Here is an 18,710-nt window from a genome sequence, read left to right as displayed (position 1 = left end):
TTCAGGTCAAGCAGGACTTTGCGTTGCCAACAGCCCGCAGATCCCACCGGAGCAGCTCCCAGCGCCTGCTGCTGCCCCCCGGGAGGGAGGCGGGAGGCTCTTTCAATCCCTGGAGGATTGAGAGGTAAAATATCTCCACCTCGGTTTCTCCTTCTGTTTGCTTTCCCCGCAGGGGTTAACGAAACCATTGAGATTTGTAGAGGTTCGTTAAGGCGGATGACGGCATTGATTCCCAGGTCATGCCACCGGTTTGCCGCTGGCAGCCGAGGTCCCCCCACGCACGGTTAATGAACACCCCACGCCCACAACCCCTAAGACCCCAAATGGGATGCCCCGGCCTGGAGAGGGATGCTGCTGCCCTGAGGAGTGACGTGAAGGTTCCCCGGGCAGGGAGGGGGGAGGATGGAGGGAGCAGGGGGGGGCCACGGCCGGAGCTGCCCAAAGCACGTGGCCGTGACCCGAGGGGGAAGGCAGGGGAGCACGCTCTGCATCCGCCGCGCACCACAGCTCTCATCCCCTTCTCTCTCTGCCCGTGCCCTGCCTGCAGGCTGGCACCCATCCCCAGCGGTGTCCCGTCCATGGACCACCTCCCAGCATGAGCGCCGATGCTGAGCAGCTCCCGGCGGGGGCCCAGGTGGCCGGCGTGCCCCTCTGGACCGTATCCAGCTGGGCCGCCTCCGAGGTGCCCCCCAACACCAGCGCGGCCGCGGGGGAGGCCGGCCGGCATCAGGGGCAAGCGGAGTGGGGGGGCAAGGCGGGCGAGATCGCGGGCATGGTGGTGATCCAGTGCATCTACGCCCTGGTGTGCCTGCTGGGACTGCTGGGCAACTCCCTGGTGATCTTCGTCATCCTGCGCTACGCCAAGATGAAGACGGCCACCAACATCTACCTGCTCAACCTGGCCATCGCTGACGAACTCTTCATGCTCAGCATCCCCTTCGTGGCCACGTCGGCCGCCCTGCACCACTGGCCCTTCGGCCGGGCCCTGTGCCGCACCGTGCTGGGCGTCGACGGGCTCAACATGTTCACCAGCGTCTTCTGCTTGACCGTCCTCAGCCTGGACCGCTACATCGCGGTGGTGCACCCGCTGCGGGCAGCCACCTACCGCCGTCCTCGGGTGGCCAAGATGGTCAACGGGGGCGTGTGGCTCCTCTCCTTGCTGGTGGCCTCGCCCATCCCCGTCTTCGCCGGTACGGCAACCACCCGCGATGGCCAAGCGGTGGCCTGCAACCTCCTGTGGCCGAGCCCGGCCTGGTCGGCCGCTTTTGTGGTCTACACCACCTTGCTGGGCTTCCTGCTGCCGGTGCTGGCCATGGGGCTGTGCTACCTGCTGATCGTGGGCAAGATGCGGGCGGTGGCGCAGCGGGTGGGCTGGCAGCAGCGCCGGCGCTCCGAGGGCAAGCTGACGCGCCTGGTGCTGATGGTGGTCGCCATGTTCGTGGTCTGCTGGATGCCCTTCTACGTGGTGCAGCTGGTCAACCTCCTGCTGCCCGGCCGCCTGGATGCCACCATCAACAACGCCTCCCTCATCCTCAGCTACTCCAACAGTTGCGCCAACCCCATCCTCTACGGCTTCCTCTCCGAAAATTTCCGGCACTCCTTCCACGGCGTGCTGCGCCGCTGCCTCGACGCCAGCCTCTGCTGCTGCCATGCCAGGGAGGGGGCCGCCGAGGAGGAGGAGGAGGAGGAAGAGCCCCTCGACTACTGCGCCACTCCCCGGGGGGACGACAAGGGCAAGGGCTGCATGTGCCCACCCCTGCCCTGCCAGCAGGAGCCCGTGCACCCCGAGCCCTGCTGCAAGCCCGGACCCCTCCTCACAAAGACCACCGCCTTCTAGGGTGCCCCCACGCCTCGCCGGCCCCTGGACGGGCGTCTCCACCAGGCAAGGGCAAAGGGGTCCCCGGCTGGAGAGGGGGCAAACTGCCGTGCCCCGCACCGCCGGTCCTCACTCCTGCTGTGCAGTTCGACAAGATAAAAAGCCATAAGACTGGCCCGTGATACAGTTAATTACGTCGACTGAGTAATTATTGCCGTTACCTTTGGCACCGAGGAGCCTCCGCTGGGATCAGTGATGATGAGGATTTCAGAACGCATTAGGGAACAGTGACTGTAGCCACGGGGCGGGTGCCCCTCCAGAATAATAAAACACAAACTTCCCGTTCCTTCCCAAAACATCCTCTGAAAGACAGAGGAAAGTCCTAAAGCCCATCAGCCCCGCGACGTCTACAGCAGAGTGAGGGGGTAGGACCTCACAAGGATGGGACTTCTACATCAGCTCTGCGGGGCATTGAGAGCACAGGATCAGCCTGACCCCTTTGGGTTCCTCTTCTGTAAAAAAAGGGAGTTTCTGAACAACTGAGATCAGAGCTTGAGACGACGCAAACTGAGCCTCGGCAGGTGCCAGGGAGTCCCGAACCTCCCTTCAGCTACTGGGGACAGGGAAAAACTTAGGTCCCAACAATAAACCTCCCCCACCCCACCCAAATTCCCAGGCAAAGAGATTTTAGCACACACGGGACCGAAATTGTATTTTCCACAAGAAAACCCAGGAGAACCGAATCCCGCTCTCTTTGCCCCAGGTAAACATCACCTCTAGAGGTACTTGAAACACATACCCATAGAAACTTGAGCTGAAGAACAGCACTGGGGCTATACCGGCTTGGCTGCACTGAGGTAGTATTAAATTAGCCATTTCCAGCTTATTTGGTTTTAACTTTGTCCTTTCAATGTTATTCTTGTTCTCCATTATTTATGGCTCATTCCTTCTATTTTAATCACACTGGTGAAATAACCAGCAGGTAATGTTTTCAGCCTGATGCTCCGCTAAGAGCCCACAGCTCCTTTTTTTTTTTCTTTTTTTTTTCTTTTTTTTTTTTTGCTCCAGCGGGGTTTGTGACTTCTGGAGCTCTGGCTGCGAGACGGGCCGGTGCTCAGTGAGGAAAAAAACAGTCATTTTTTAGGGAAGGGGAGAAAGAATATTTCATTAGCAGCTTTCTATAAACCAGACTGTAAAAGCTTTATTGGTCTACACACAAAATCACCATGTGATTGTGCATTGCGTAGGGTATATTTCCAATAAATAAATAAGTATTTACAAATGTGCCAGGTGTATAAAACAGTGGGTTGAACCATTTACATTAGGAAAGCTACAGTTCATACAACGCGTATCTTTATTTTCCTTGGAGGCTGCAACGTAGCTCTATATCATATCGGGGAGGGGGGGGGGGGAACGCTGCGTGGTAGCAAGCTCACTTAGCACGTAAGGGGGGATGCGGGGGGACACAACCCCCCGGAGCTCTGCAGCCCCTCTGAAGCGTCCAGCCCTCCCAAGTTCTGACCCCAGGCTTGCAAAACTTCCTGCGGGAAAGATAACCGCTGCTGCAGGCTGATACTTCACGGGCATAAAGCTGTCAGCACCCGCTCCGCCGCTCGCCCCGTGCCCGCACCAACAGCCGCCGGCTTCACCCCACCACGGCTGCCGGAGCAGGGCCCCCCCCCAGCCCCGCCAGCTCTGCCCGGCAGCGTGCTGGCTTTGCAGAGCTGCCCCTTGTCTCCCCGCCGAACGATGGAGCTGGAAAAACGCGTAAAATAAGTTTCTCAGATTTCCCCCCCCAGTCGGTGGCTGGGAAGCAAGCAGCGGGCCGGATCCTGTCCCCCGGGAAAGTTTTGCCACGAGCTTCAACATGGATTAGACTCAGCCCTCGGCCATGATCTGGACAAGACTAAAGGGAAAACAGGAAAAAGCCCTGCGGACAGGAGGAGTCGCTTAAGCGGGTTTGTAAAAAAAAAAAAAACAAAAAACCAACAAAACCCAAACGGTTTAGCCCAACAACGGCAGAAAATCACGGAAGAAATTGCGTGGGGAACATGAGGCTCCCCGGCGCCGCAAACAACCTTTCCTACCACGGAAAAAATTACCCCGGTGTTCTCGGTATCCCATTTAACCTCTGCGCCCCCCAAAAAAGCCCTGAAATGGTAAGAGGGAATAGAAATCAGGCATTTTAGCCCTCACACGGTGACTCTCAGCAGGGTCTCCACCGCCGCTGGTGATTTAAGTTGAGAAGTGCTCAGCTGCCAGAGGTGAGAGGCGAAAGATAGCCGGGGGGGGGGAACAAAAACTGAGATTTCTGCCGATGAGGCAGAGGGGGGCAGAGGAGCGAGGCAAAGTGCTGACCACAAGCTCTTTGCTCCCTCTTCCATCACCCATCAGTTTAAAAAAACTAAACCGAACCCAGACAAAGGCAGAAGCATCCCAGCTCCTCGCCACCCCGGGAAAATCGTCATCTCCAGCCCAGCGGCACGCTTCCCGCCTGCGGGGAGGGGGAATCGGGGCCAGGCGACCTTCCATGGTCTGCGACGACTCGGCCGGCCGTGGCACGCGTGCTCTCGCCCCACATCGATGCGGGTTTAAACAGTCAGTTCCAGACGGAGACGTCCCTCCTGTAACATACGGACGGGTTTTCCTTGAAGCCCCCCCGCCCCAAGCGCTGGCGTGGGAAAAGGAAAGCCGAACGCCCGCCGCTGCCGGCGAAGGGAGCAGAAACGGAGCAGCGCTCCGTGCCTTCCACCTTCCCCGCTCTCTGGCGCGAGTGTTGCAAGAGCCAGCTGGAAAGCAGTGAGCATTTTTGGAAGTGGGGGTGATCACAGCTTTTCACAAATTCTCTTTATCATTAAAAAATTGCGGGGGGGGGGGGGGGGGGGGGAAGTAAATGTTACCCGGTTCCATCCACCTCCCTCTCTCCGTCCATCCCGGTCTCCCTACAGTTTCTGGCCGGAGGCGGCACACCCCGAGGCGACCGGCTGAAGTCCCATCTCCTTTTCGTGGGGGCCGCTGCACTTGTAATCCATGGTGGCGGGGGGCCTGCAGCGCTTCTTCGCCAGGTGGTACCCCAGGGCCAGCAGGGCCAGGGCCGCGGAGAGGGCGCCCACGGCGATGCCCACCAGCACACCGGGGTGGAAGTGCTCCGCCTTCGGTGGGGTCCGGCTGGGGATGGGCGTCTGGGGTCCGGGCCCGAAATCCCCCGAGTACTCTCCCTCCCTGTCGCCCTCCGGGATTTTGACGCAGTGGTTCTGGTCGAGGAGCTGGTAGCCAGCGTGGCAGTGGCACTCGTAGCTGCCAGGGCGGTTGGTGCAGTTGTGTTGGCAGAAGTTCATGTCGCACTCGTCGATGTCCACGCAGACCTGCCCGCTGTCGGTATCGTCGTCCAGCAAGAAGCCCTCGGGGCACTCGCAGGACTGGTTGCGCAGGTCGCACTGGGCCGGGCACTGGCTGCGGTTGCAGTGCAGCAGGCAGCGGGTGGGCACCTGCGGGTCGACGGCGTAGCCGGGGAAGCAGCCGCAGTGGTACCCGCCGGGCACGTCCTCGCATCGCTGCTCGCAGGGCGCCTCGTAGCAGTGGGAGACGGGCCGGCAGCGCCCCTCCAGCATCTTGTAGCCGCGGTGGCAGCGGCACTCGAAGCCGCCCTCGGTGTTGACGCAGACCTGCTCGCACAGCTTCGGCAACACGGCGCAGTCGTCGTCGTCCTCGCAGCTGCTGCCGTCGGCGGCCAGCCGGTAGCCCGACTCGCACATGCAGAGGAAGGTGGTGTCGGCGACGACGCAGTGATGCTGGCAGGGCGCGCCGGCGCAGGGCGAGCTGCAGCCGCGGCCGTCGGGGGCCAGCACCTTGCCGTCGGGGCAGGAGCAGCGCGGCCGGCCGCCCTCCTCGCCGCAGGCCCCCTCGCAGCCCCCGTTGGCCAGGCGGCAGGGCCAGGCTCCCGGGGCGGCGCGGCCCCAGCGCAGCCCCTCGCTTTCCCCTTCCTCGTCGCAGCGCAGCTCCAGCCCCAGCGCCGGGACGACGGCGGAGCTGCCGGGCGGCAGCGCCAGGAAATCCCCGCCGCGGGCGCCGAAGGGGGTGGCGTAGGCGACGGGCAGCCCCTCGGCGGGAGGCAGGCGCGGGCAGCTGCCCGCGTAGTTGTACTCGCAGAGGAAGCCGTCGGCCGGCGCCTCGCAGCGCCGTTCCTCCCAGCGCAGCTCCCGCGACACGGTCACGCAGAGCTCCCCGCACCGCCGCCCCGACGGCGCCCAGTTGGAGTAGTCGGTGCGGCGATCGCCCGTCACCCACTGGAAGCCGCGGAGGCGCTGGGCCGGTTCGGTGCAGGCGAGGGGCAGGGGGAGGCGCAGCCCCAGCCACAGCCGCCCGCTGCGGTTCTGCAGCAGCAGGGCGATGGCGTCCTCCGCCACGGTGGAGCGGACGGTCATCAGGTGCCCGCCGCCCCGCTCGCACGCCGCGCTGGCCTCCGCGAAGGGCCGCGCCGCCCAGAAGATGCCGAAGCAGTCGTGCTCCAGGCACTGCGCGCCCGAGGGGGCGACCGGCCCCGGTCCCGGTCCCGGCCCCGGCCCCGGCCCCGGCTCCCCCCCGAGCCCCAGCCCCAGCCCCAGCCCGGCCAGCAGCAGCGGCAGCGGGAGCCGCCGCATGGCGGGCGGCGGAGGGGCCGGCCGGCGCGGCAAATCTCTGGCATGCCGCCGTCGCCCGCCCGCCCGATTTATAGGCGCTCCGGCCCTCCCCGCCGCCCGCCGCAGGAAGGAAGCGCCTCCGGGGACGGGCCGCCGCCGCCGCCGCCGCCGCCGCCGCCGTGCGGAGTGATTGCGGCGGGGGCGGCCCCGGCGGCGGGTGAATCCCGGCCGCGGGGCGGGGGCGGCCCTCCGGGGGCAGCCGTCCAGCCGCCGCCCAGCCGGTCGTGTTCCCCCCCCCCCCCTCCTCCCCGCCCGCCCCCGCCGCTCAGCCGTTCCCCCCCCCCCCCCCCCCCCCAACTCCTTCTGCCCGGCTCCTCCCCGCCGAGCTGCCGGCTGGTCCCGCCCGGGCGGCGGGGCAGGGACGGCCCGGGCCGGGGATGCTCCCCGCCGCTGCCGGGCTGGAAAACACGCGAGGAGAGCGGGGGGAGCCGAGAGCTGCCCCGGGTACCCCGCGGGATGCTCCAGGGACGGCTCGCCCGGCGCCGAGGTGCTGGGCACCTGCGGCAGCCTGGGGAAGCGGGTTTAGGGGCTGAGCAGAGCCGGGAAAAATATGTTTTCTCCTTGTGCAAAGGGAGAGCAAGCACTGGAGGCACGGTGAGTTGCTGAAGGGGCACCTCAGGAGGGCAGTCGGACGTGCGAACCCCGCTGGGTTCCTCACCCCGGTTGTAAGGCTGCCCGTCTTGCTGCAGCATCGGCTTTACTGCAGCCAGCACCACCCCAAAGCCTACGTAGCCCCAGAAGCTGACGTGAGACAGTGATGGCAGCAGCACCGACGGCAGCCCCGCAAGCCGTCCCCGCTCGGGACGCCCCGCCAGGGCCTGACGGGTGGCCTGGTGGCCCCTTCCAGCCTAAACACCACTGCTCATCCGCTGCCTCTCCTGGAGCTTCAGCGTCTCGATTTCACACCAGCCGTTTCCGAGGGAGGCTGCCGCTCAGCCGCAGACCACGCAGGACCGCCAGATACCTTTGCACCTTCAAGGCAGCCAGGATCGGGGGCCATAGGGCTGGTGGCCGCGCCTGCCCGCCCCTTGGCCTCTTCCCATCACTCGCTCTTCTCCGGGGGCGAGGCAGGGTCCCCGAGGGACGGTGGCACAGCAGAGGGTGATGTCTACCGCTGGCGGTAGGTGGCATGTGGCTGGGAGGCTGCAGTGGGCACCCGCGCTGCTGGGAAGAAGTGCCCCATTGCTCAGGCGCCTCTGCCACTCTGGACCGCAGAGGTGGCAGCTCCCAGCGATGCATCTGTGCATCGAAGATGCGCCAGAGTGAAGGCGGGGGTCAGGCTGCCAGCCCTTCCAGGACAAAGTCCGACTTTAAAGAAAAAAAAAAAAAAATGGGTTTTTCAAAGGGGAAGGAAATTCTGAGATGTCCCCGGGGATTTGCTGATTTTTGCTATAGCAGCGAGGGGCTTGGGAGAGCCCTTCCCTGTGCTTGAAGGACGCGGTGTTGACAGCGATGGGCGACCATCTCCGTGTGCCTTACACCTCGCAGCCCAGCAAAGCAGTTCCAGAGGATTCGAGCTAAGATGGGACGCCAGGAAAAAGTGGGCTTTCCCCTGGGCTTTGCAAATCACCCCCCAGTTATAAACAGGGCTGGCACGGCCTTGCTCTTGAAATTAGAGAAAATCGGCGTGGAGAGGCCGGCAGCGTGCTGCGCCCTGCTTCGGGACAGCGTCCTGGCTCCTACGCTGCCAGAGCGGCGCAGGGAGAGCTGGGGCTGAGCCCCGGGAGAGGGGCCCCATCCCCTGTGCTCCTGCCCAGCCGGGGGGGGGGGGGTGTCTCGCCCCCCAGGGGGCCGGCTCCCCTTCCTCACGGGCGCCTCTGCTGCTGTTTTCTGAACAGCTGTACCCTTTCCGTGTTTTTGTCTTTGCAGGATCCACCTCTGCTGTCAGAACATGGCCAAGAGCAAAATAAAAATGAAAAGCAAACATCCAAAGCTTTGCCACTCAAAAGAAAGGGAGTTTGACCCTTTTTTTTTAATTTTGAGAGCAGTGTTTTTACCGGAAGACTCAGTCACTGCAATTAGCCCTCGGGATCCCCTGCGGAGCAGCAAATCCATATTTCTTTACTTCGCTCATTGCGAGGAGGTTACTTTATTAAACTCTCACGGTTTGTCTTGTCCTCTTCCAGCCCTGTGCGGTTCGTGTAGCTCACACCAGGCTGTGGGCATTGATTCTGGCTGCGGAGGAAAGGGGAGATGGGGAAAAGAGTAATAATAAACCTTAATAATAATAATAATAATAATAATAAAATAATAATAATAAACCAAACAAGCTGTGCCGCTTGGTAGCTGCAAAGCTAGCCTGATGGAAACGGGAGCAGAGGAGCTCATGCTCTTTATCAGACGCCTTTCCCCCTGCCTGTCTTCGGCCTCTTTCACACCTTCATCCACCGCCTCTCTGGGAAGGGGAATATCAAGGAAATGCCATTTTCGGCTCAGACTGCAGGAGGAGCGACGGAGAGCTCAGACCTCGGCCTACAGAGCATTCAAATCTATCATTTCACCCCCTTGAAAATTTCAGCTCTCTCACCTGCACGGGAAATAAATGTCAGTGGGTTTTAATTTCATCAGCAGGGACGTCCCCCGAAAGCAGAAAGGCAGGCGGGGGTACGGCGCAGGGCGGGTTCGTTTTCTCCACTAATGAAGCCCAGGGCTCGGGCTGGGCTCGGGCCAGGGTTCCCTAATCTCAACCCAAAGCCATCGTCTCCTCCTAGGTGACACACGTCCCGCGGGTCTGATCCGCCGTTCCTCTGACCTCTGGAAAGGAGGGACAAATTAGTACACGTACGGGTGAGCTTGCAACGGCCGCCTGGCCGGTGCCGGTCACTCCCTGGATAAAATAGTTCACCCAAGAAGGGCTCGGTTGCTCTTCATCGCCACAAAACGTGTAAATAGGGTCATTCCCAGAAGTCTCCCGGAGGGCTTGGTAACGCCGATCTTTCTTTGCTTTAGTAAAACCTGTTGTTTCCCCAGTTTTCATTTCTTTTTTTTTCCACTTCTGGTGGTCTTTTTCTGTTTTCAGAAGCAAAACAGCAAAATAAGGGGGGGGGGAAGGTCAGGGCAAACCGCGGAAGAAGAAAGAAGACAGAATGTAATCAGCGGAAAATAAAAAAACCACCAACAGATTTGAATTCTCTCTTTTTTTAAGACATTATAAAAACAGATAAAAATTTCCTTTTCAAGGCTGCATGATGAGAAATATTTTGAAAATCCCCAGGAAAAAACACAGTCCACCCCAAACAATGGTTTCTCAGATCGTCGCGCTGATGCCCTTGCCCCGCCGACAACAGCTTGCAGGGTTGATCTTGCCAGCAGAAGGGAAAGATAATCAGGGTAGGAGAAACGAGATTAATCACGTTTTAATAACTCTTTTTTTATTCCGATGATCTTTTCCCTCTGTTGCCTCAAAGCATGACAGGCGTTGGCTGCTGTGGCCCTGGCGGGCTGACTCAGAGATGCAGAAATGCCCTTCCTGCTGACATACTGCTTTTCCTTTATAAAAGCTGATTAATCACGCTCCTCCGCAAGGCAAAGTTATTGCAAGACATCACCGGCTGTCCGCTGCGATAACAGGAGGGAGACCTTTCGCTTTACTTGAGTCTGACTCATCCGCAGCGTCAGGAATGCTGATAGCGGGTATTTTGAATGGTTCTTTTGACCTGCGGTTATGGGGGTATGTGTCACGGATTTTCTTCGCTTGTTTGTTGGGTTTTGGAAACGAGGTTCCTCATGTCAGAATGCTGACAATTATACACAAGTTAATATAATGTAATATAATGTAATATAATGTAATATAATGTAATATAATGTAATATAATGTAATACAATACAATACAATACAATATAATATAATATAATATAATATAATATAATATAATATATATAATATGGTATAATTAATATAACAATATACTATTAAATTGTTATGTCAGGATTCTAAAAAAAACTAAAAGCAGACCATTAAGTAGCGTATACGTGCCTTCCCACCTATGCACGGTCTGCATGCGATCCCGCTTGGGATCGTTAAAACTGCACAGGGGTCCCCCCTCCCCGATTTGGGCCGTCCGCTCGGGGTTTCGCGGTGTCCACCGGCTGCGTACGAGCCGTGTTCCCGCAGGTCCTGGGCAGGAATCCCTTGCAGAAAAGGCGAATTTCCCTGCGCTGGATCAGACGCAAGGAGAAAAATATCTCAAGGCCAGGAAGTGCCGGACAAATAAATACATCCAAAAATAAGACGTAATGCCCGGCCAGGCACCCAGGCAAGGTAGGGACCTGCAAAGGGGTGTCGCTGCACAGCCACGCTGAGGATGCTTAATTGGCTGCACGTTAATTAAGAGCACTCCTTAGGGCGGTTTTGCCTGAAGGGAGTTTTGCTTGCCATGGCTTTGGAGAGGGCAGGGCTGGGGAGGTCACGCCAGGTGGTGACTGAGTCTTCTTTCTTGCTAAAACCGGGGAAATAAGTTTTCTCCACGCCCTCGCATCGCCACGGTCTGCTACAGCCCCTATTTTCAGTCCGGGTGCAGAAAATACAATCTGAGAGTAGCGGTAGGGCTGAGCTAGGTCCTGCAAGCGTGCCTGGTACTTTTTTCCCTCTGTCTCATGGTTTTATGTCAATTCTTGGACTACAACCAGGGAAAGCAGCCGGTGCCGTTTCCCACAGGGATTAAAGCCTCCCGAGGCTGGGTGTTCGCGTTATCCGGCATGGGAAGTGTGCGACTTCTCCTCCTACCATCCCCTTCACCTGGCAACCTGCCTTTACCACCGCCCCATCCCTGCGCCCCCGCCCCAAGCCAGCGCGGCTGAATTAATTGGTCTCTTCTGTAAGCGATGGCTCACGCGCAGCTCAGTTTACAGGGGAGGGAGAGGCTAGACGAACCTTGTCAGCACCCCAGCAGGGAAGACATCCCAAGTTTTGCTTATTTAGGGGCATTAAAGACTCTTGTCCTTCTCCGTGAGCTTTCTGTTGAGCCTTCCAACATCTCCAACACACGCGCTTGGCCCAGCAGCCCGAGACACCTTCAGGCACGTGCTGGGTTTTCCTTTAGGGAAGCCGAAGGACCTTCCCTCCGCCGCAGGCCGGCTCTTTCCCTCTGTCACGTTGTCACCGGCGCTGCTCAAATCCGCTCGGCGAGACGCGAGCTGCGCTTAGCAGCCTTGACAGGGCTCGGGAGAGCCAAATGCCAAGAAATATTTAAAAGATAAAAATGATAAAAAGAGGAAATGAGCAGACATTCAAAGCATTTGTTTTTGCAGCGGCTGGCTCTTTGTGGGATTTGAAGGAAGGAGCGTGGTATTTTGTAGATTGTATTTTAACATTAGTCAGTACCTTTTCTCTAAATTCCTCTGGTGGAGGTCATTTCCTTGCAGCACCTTTCCCAGAAACGGGGAAAAATTATATCCTGGGGGTGGCCGAATTACCACGTTGCCCTCCTTCGCTTTGGTTTATCGGGTTAGCCGTGAGGGCCTTGCAGGGGGAACTCCATCCAACGTGCCCCAACCTCAGGAGGGCAAAATAAATAGGATTAGAGGTGACGACAGGCTGGCAGTCTCTCGCCACGCTCCGGCTGGGAGCAATGTTCCTGCTAAAATAGAACCATCCTCCCACCCTCGGCAGCTCCTTGCGCTCGGCAGGGGACCCCCCCCCCCCTGCTCCCCGCACGGACTCTGCCGGCAAATTTTGCATGGCCGGCGCCTTATCCCCACGGGTGCTAACCAGGGCAGGCGGAGCAACTCTGGGAATGCTCCTTGTAGTTCGATGCGTGGAGGCACCACACATCCATCATGAGACGCAGTGTCTTTTTGTTTGGGTTTTTTTTTAGGGTTTTCTTGTTTTTAAACACCACTTAAGGCAAATGTCAATGACTGATAAAACACCACATGAGTGCCCTTGCAGAAATGGGCGATACGAGGGGGGTTTTTGCGTCGTTGAGGTTTTACGAGCGGGTTTTTTGTGTCGTTGAGGTTTTTCCCCCCGTCTTTGTGACCTTCTCCCTTTAAAGGATGGCCTTTCTTTGGCGGTGCGTGTCGTGGAGGCAGCTCTAGCCACCGGCAACCCTGCAGTTTGGATTCATCGAGCGACTTCTGTGCCCGGTTGCCGGCCAGAGCCGGGAAAGCAGATCTCTGCCCTCACACAGAGCTACGCTGAAATCAGCGGGATTGCTTGTGGGCTTAGGACCTTGCTTGTGGGCTTAGGACCTTGCCTGTGGGCTTAGGGCTTTGCTCACGGGCTTGGGATCCAGCTGAGATCACCCCAGTGCCCCCCCTCCCATGGCCTTGGTGGACACGAAGTGAATGGCCCTCGCTCAGGACAGCAGTGCCTACGAAAGGCCGAGACCCCGCCGACTTCGCTGCGTGCGGGACGAGCACCGATAGAGGATCTGTTAGCACCACCCACCACTGTAGAAAATGCGAGGATTACCTGTACCGGATCAATAGGTTTTGATGTCGTATGTATTTATTAAAAACCACTGAAGACACGTTCTGTTCAGATTTTATTGGTGTTTCATCAGAAAAGCAACATACAGCGTTATTCAACGTGTGGGATAACCTTATTCTTTTAGTCGAAGGCAACTGCGAGACTGCGGTGCTGCCCCACTGCCTTGCGGATGACAAAGTAAAATTCAGTCCTGACGTGCCACTTCCACAAAGGATGAGGGGCGTCTTGATTCCGGGCGGTAAAAAATACACCACTTGCTTCATTACAAACCAGTTGATACGTACAAAGCATTTCGGACGTGTCGGCTAGCCCGTCCTGCCGCGGTGACACGTCTTGCTTACAACGGCACCTCATTTCAATGGAAGGAACGGGGAGCAGAGGTAGCTGCCCCGGGCACCACGGCAAAACCCCCGCGGGCCGGGATGGACATCCCGTCTCCTCTGACTGTAAGACGGGGTACCAAACTGGCTGGTCCCGTTCCTATTTGCTTTGGCCCGCGGGATTCACTGGGCCCTGGATAACTCCTTAACGAGGACACGGATCAAAATGTTCCCGCTGGGTTTGTGGCAGGAAGAAAGGGAGACAGGAGATTATCCAGGCGTAAATTGCACTGGGGTGAAGGATGCTACATCGGGAAATATTCCACCAGAGAGAACCCAGACTAAACCTAGGCACAAATTAAGTGTCTTCCCTAGGCTGGACCCACTACCATACTCCGTCGGTAACACAGTACACATACCGCAATACACAAAGGTCATAACAGAAATCAGGATTATAGGTTGTACTGAGGCATTTCTGGAATAAATAACACCTCTCAGATTTGTACCAGCTCTGAGACCACGCTCGCGCTTCCTTTTCCCTTTTCCATAGCGGACCAAGTGTTACATACAACAATTAATTGACACCTTAACTGAAAAATAAGGCAGAAACACTCCCGAGACTCTTAACGTCTGGAAAATGCCTCAGCTTTCTATAAAGCAAACCAAGCAGCCCCTGCAACGCGAGGCACGTTGCTGTGACTGCCTTTTCCCTGGACGGACCCTGCGTCTGGCATAATTTTACGTATGTAGGTTGTCCCACTGATTTCGGTAGGATTATTCGTTTGCTTGATTTATTCATGCATTCAAAATGCTTTGCGGGCTTGTCGTAACAGAGACAGGGTATGAATTTTCTGCGGGACCTCCAAGAGTGCCGCTGCTGCGTTCACCGCTTCTCCCAGCCACTGTGTGGAGAAAAGGAAGCGCGGACAGAACACTAAAAACATTTCTATCAGCTACATTTTCCTGTGTTGTTTTGGTTTGGGTTTTTTTTTTAATTTTACAATGGAGAAATGAAGACGAAAAAAACAGCAGGAAAGGGTTTTCCTCCACACATGGAAGAACAGGATGCAGGTCGCTGCCTACAGCAAACTCCTTTGTGTTCAGTTCCCATTTCTGTAGCAATTAAGCCTCAAGTACACAATAAAACCAGCAGAAACTTCAGGAAACTGATGTACCCTTCAAATCACACGCCTATTCTTTTCTAGCACCTTTTTGCCTTGTAGAGCACGGGTATGTAACGAAGCTAGCACTGCTTGCTGGGAAGCAGGAATGGCCCCTGTGCCCCTCAGTTTTTTGGGGAGGATTCACGCTGAAACAGGTCGAAGAGGCTTCATCGTCGGGAGTGGCTGAGTATTAACAGCTCCCTGAAGTTAGGTACCTGGGGAAGACTGGGGAACAACTTTGCCCTGAGAAAGCATTTGCTTTGAAGCGGGGTTAAACATTTTATATATAATAATCAGCAAATATACAACATCCAGTGTATTCTTTACAGGGGGAGGAATGGAAAATGCACTCAGCCTGGACCCCCAGCCGTCGGGAAGGGGCCCTACCCAAAAACTATGATCCAACAGGAAAAGTCCGGTCTCTCATCCGGCTGCATTTGAAGGAGAGCGCTGCTTTCTGTATTTTCCAAGTGGTTTTAAACTGAATACGCTGGAAACGGGTAGGCGGTTCTTCCAAACGCAGCTTTTCATACCTTTTTACCATATATTCTCTGCCTTGGCCCCTCGTCTACAAGGCCGAGTCGAACAGCTTCCCCCGCCCTGCGCGCCTCCTGCGCTCAGGGGGTGGATTAAGGTCTCGCCCTTACGGGGCTCGATGCTTTGGGGGAAGCACCGCTGCCTGCCTCACTGCTCCAAACCCAGTGCAATCGCACAGGCTCCCGCGCGGGTCTGGGGAGCTGCGGGGATGACAGCTCCCCTAACCTTACGGTGCCTGCTCCCCTGGAGAAGCTCTCTGCTGCTGTAGTTTTAAAAAGGTTTATTCAGCCACCTCTGATGTGACATCTTGAAAAGAAAAAAACCCAAAACACTAAAAAAAAAAAACCAAAAACCCTGCTTCTGGCTGCAGAGACCAGTTCTTGCCCTGGTGAAACACGTAAGAATTTCAAACCCATTTCAATGAGAACAAGGCAAAAACAAGGGTTGAATGCAGGCCGTCTGCTGCCAGGCAGGCGAGGGGGGGGCTAGCATTGCTTTTGGGATGGCAAAGGACGGGGGGGGGGGGTGCTGCGGGGGACAGGGCAGGGAAGCTGCTGCTTTTGCATGTCGGCATTTCAAATACAGGTAGGGGAGACCAAATGAAAAATGAAATTAACCGTTTTCCTCCAGGAAGACAAATCAATACTTGTAATTTGCTGTTTTTAAGCACGGTGAGGTTCTGCAGAGTTGAGGAGCAGCCCTGGCAGGCAAATTCAACCCCGCTCCCTCGCCACCTCGCAGCGCTGTCCCCGTTAACCCTTCCCTCGGAGGAGCGGCGGCTGGTTTATAAACCGCAGGCCTGATCTGGGCTGCCTTCCCACCCAGCGCCGAGACCCGCCTTTTGGGGGGAGATCAGCTCCCGCTTCGCAAGGGAACCCCAGGACAGGCTCTCGGACACGCAAAACCGTGTTGAACAGACAGCATCGCCACCACCGCCACCCCCCCCACCTCCCCCCCACCCACCCCCTTTTATTTTTCTTTTCCATTTGCAGAAACGGTCTCTGGCACCCACGGCTCTGCCTCTCCCCTCGCCGCCCCGGGCGCCGTTACCTGCGCTCGCCGCCCGCCCCGCGGCTCTCCGGCTGCTCGGGCACCCAACAGTAGTTGTCCGCCGCGCTTTTGGCCGTCCGCTTCTCCCGCTTGGCCGCCCTCCTCCTGCAGGCCAGCAGGACCAGGGCGAAGGCCAGCACCAGCAGGATGGCCACCAGGCTGCCCAGGATGTAGTAGAGGAGCAGCCTGGGGCCGTCGGCGCTGTGCTCGGGGCCGGGCGCCGACCTTACCGCCGTGGGGGCCGGCGGCGTCGCCCCCCCGACGGGGATGCCCAGGGTCTGGGGGGCGCCCGTGGTCCATGGGGCAGCCGTGGTCCGGAGGACGCCCGCGGTCCGCAGGGCGCCCGTGGTCCGCGGGATGCCCGTGGACGGCGGGGCGCTGTCGGGGGCCCCCGCGGGCTCCTCTCCGGCGGTGGGTGCGGCGCGGCAGCCGCGTCCATCCCCCTCCGGGAGGAAGCCGGGCGGGCAGAGGCACTCGAAGCCGCCAGGCAGGTTGCGGCAGGGCCCGGGGCAGGGGTTCCGCAGGCACTCGTCCACATCCAGGCAGGCGTCGCCACCGCCGGGCTGGTGCTGGTAGCCGGGCCGGCAGGCGCAGTGGAAGGAGCCGGGGACGTTGAGGCAGAGCTGGGGGCAGACGCCGGGCCGGGCGCACTCGTCCTCGTCGCGGCAGTGGCGGCCGCCCGGCCCGGTCGGCCGGTAGCCGGGCCGGCAGAGGCAGACGAAGCTGCCGGCCGTGTTGCGGCACTCGTGCTGGCAGGGCCCGGCCAGGCACTCGTCCACGTCCAGGCAGCGGCGGCCGTCGGGCGCCAGGGCGTAGCCGGCCTCGCAGCCGCACTCGAAGCCGCCGGGCCGGGTCCGGCAGGTCCCCTGGCAGGGGTTGGGGCGGCAGGCGTCCTCGGGCAGGCAGGAGGCCATGTCGGGGGCCAGGGCGTAGCCGGGACGGCAGGCGCAGCGCGGCGGCTCCCCCGGCGCCTCCAGGCAGCGGTGCTGGCAGCCCCCGTTGCGGTGGGCGCAGGCGGCGGGGCAGAGGGGGCCGGGGGGGTGCCAGGCGAAGCCGCCCCCCTCCAGCGGCCCCTTGCAGAGGGCGAAGGCCGGGCCCTCGCCCCCCTCGCAGTCGGCCTCCGCCAGCGTGCCGAAGGGGGCGGCCGCCAGCCGGGGGCTGCGCACCCCGAAGGGGGTGGCGTAGCTGACCCGGCCGGGCCCGGCCAGCGGCAGGGGCCCGCACATCCCCCGGAAGCTGAACTTGCAGAGGAAGGCGGGCAGCGGGGCCCGGCAGGGGCCGTCGGCCCAGCCGGCGGTGCCGGAGGGCTCGGCCGGCCGCAGGCTGACGCAGCGGGAGCTGAGGCAGGTGACGGCGGGCTCGGACAGCCAGGCCGAGTAGTTACCGGGCTCCCCGCCGGCCGCCCAGGCGAAGCCCCGCAGGGGCTCCTGCGGCTGGACGCAGCGGCCCCGCGACAGCGACAGCCCGATCCAGGCCGGGCCCGGCCAGCCGGCCGCCGCCAGCAGCTCCCGCAGCCGCTCGGCCTCGGCGGGGCTGCCCGCCGGAGCCAGGTTGCCGCCGTTGTGCCGGCAACGCTCCTGGGCGCCGCTCCAGCCCAGCTCGGCCCGGTGCAGGCTGTAGCAGGCGGTGCCGGCGCAGACCACCTCGGCGTCCTCCCCGCCGGACCCCCGCACCGCCACCGCCACCACCACCACCACCACCAGCACCAGCGGCAGCGGCAGCGGCAGCAGCCGGGCGATGGCCATCCCGCCGGCTGGACGGACGGACGGACGGACGGATGGTGGGACGGAGGGACTCGTCGGTGGCCGGCTCACATCCCCTCGTCCCGCCGAGCTGGCCCTGCGCGCATCCTGTGCTCCCGGGTCTCCTATTTATCACCGGAGGCTACGGCTTCCTGTAGCGTGGTCTGGCTGGCCGCTTCTTGTTGGCGGCCCAAGCGCTGGCCTCGCTTGCCTTCCCCTTCCCCCCGGCGCGGCGGGCTCCCCGCTCCCATCCTAAAGCTTTTCGGCTGCGAAAGGGGCTCGCTGTGCTCCGGCCGGTGCCGCTTTTCTGCCGGAGAAACCAGCCGGGTTCCTGCTTTTTCTTTTTTTTTTGGTGTTCGAGGGCTTGATCTGCTCACTCGCCCGGCAGATGGTTTTTCTAATCCCTAATAGGGCCTGATAGCCTTCAGGCATGTATCGCTAAAAGGGGAAAAAAAAGAAAAACAAACCCAAAAATAAAAAGCCGTGGGATCCTGCGCTATCGGCCTCTAAAAGAAACTGAATATTTGGCGCGGTGTCTCGTGCGCACGCTATGTTTCCAGTGCATTTTTCCCCTTCTTCGTGCGCTTTAAATAGACGGAGGAGCCCTGAAATAGGAGTTAGGTCGTGGGAAGGTCCAGGCTGCCAGGACGGAGCCAAGCTCAGCCCGTCCCCGATGCCGTCCGGAGCAAACCCTCCATGCCGAGGGAAGCGCTGGCCGGCGGCTGCCCCCGGCATCACACGGGTGAGGGTTGATGCTGTGATGCTCCGCGTTAATAACTCACTAATCACTTGACCCCGATCCAGTGTGGTGCAGAGAATGGGCTGGGCTTGGCCGATGTCGGTGGCTCTGCGGAAGGCCGTTAGAGAAAGGGCAAAGGCATTAATGTAGCACACTGTAATGTTTAAACAAACGTTAATGTTGCAAAAGGCCCTAAAAGGGCTTGAGGCAACTTCTCTGCAAGTGTTTTAG

At 59.4% G+C, this 18,710-nt stretch overlaps 3 protein-coding genes across 3 annotated transcripts; 1 reads left to right on the top strand and 2 right to left on the bottom strand.

Moving 5' to 3' along the window:
* The first annotated feature begins 555 nt into the window (after positions 1–555).
* On the top strand, positions 556–3,100 carry SSTR4 (somatostatin receptor 4). The gene has a single exon (XM_076335255.1). It carries the CDS (start codon positions 596–598, stop codon positions 1,835–1,837), a length of 1,242 nt encoding a protein of 413 aa, XP_076191370.1. The 5' UTR covers positions 556–595; the 3' UTR covers positions 1,838–3,100.
* A 1,611-nt stretch (positions 3,101–4,711) lies between these two features.
* On the bottom strand, positions 4,712–6,456 carry THBD (thrombomodulin). Its single transcript, XM_076335254.1, has one exon. It carries the CDS (start codon positions 6,454–6,456, stop codon positions 4,759–4,761), a length of 1,698 nt encoding a protein of 565 aa, XP_076191369.1. The 3' UTR covers positions 4,712–4,758.
* Positions 6,457–15,936: 9,480 nt separating this feature from the next.
* CD93 (CD93 molecule) lies at positions 15,937–18,102 on the bottom strand. Its single transcript, XM_076335253.1, has one exon. The coding sequence runs from the start codon at positions 17,741–17,743 to the stop codon at positions 15,995–15,997; it is 1,749 nt and encodes a 582-aa protein (XP_076191368.1). The 5' UTR covers positions 17,744–18,102; the 3' UTR covers positions 15,937–15,994.
* Between the last annotated feature and the right edge of the window lie 608 nt (positions 18,103–18,710).

The sequence above is a fragment of the Aptenodytes patagonicus genome, chromosome 3 (assembly GCF_965638725.1).
Source record: "Aptenodytes patagonicus chromosome 3, bAptPat1.pri.cur, whole genome shotgun sequence".
In the NCBI taxonomy this organism is placed as follows: Eukaryota; Metazoa; Chordata; class Aves; order Sphenisciformes; family Spheniscidae; genus Aptenodytes; species Aptenodytes patagonicus.
The sequence above is the reverse complement of the archived record's forward strand: the minus strand, read 5'-3'. Positions and strand labels throughout refer to the sequence as shown.

Excerpts from the sequence above, each read along its gene's own strand:
- SSTR4 (XM_076335255.1), top strand. The coding sequence starts at position 596 with ATGAGCGCCGATGCTGAGCAGCTCCCGGCGGGGGCCCAGGTGGCCGGC.
- THBD (XM_076335254.1), bottom strand. The coding sequence starts at position 6,456 with ATGCGGCGGCTCCCGCTGCCGCTGCTGCTGGCCGGGCTGGGGCTGGGG.
- CD93 (XM_076335253.1), bottom strand. The coding sequence starts at position 17,743 with ATGGCCATCGCCCGGCTGCTGCCGCTGCCGCTGCCGCTGGTGCTGGTG.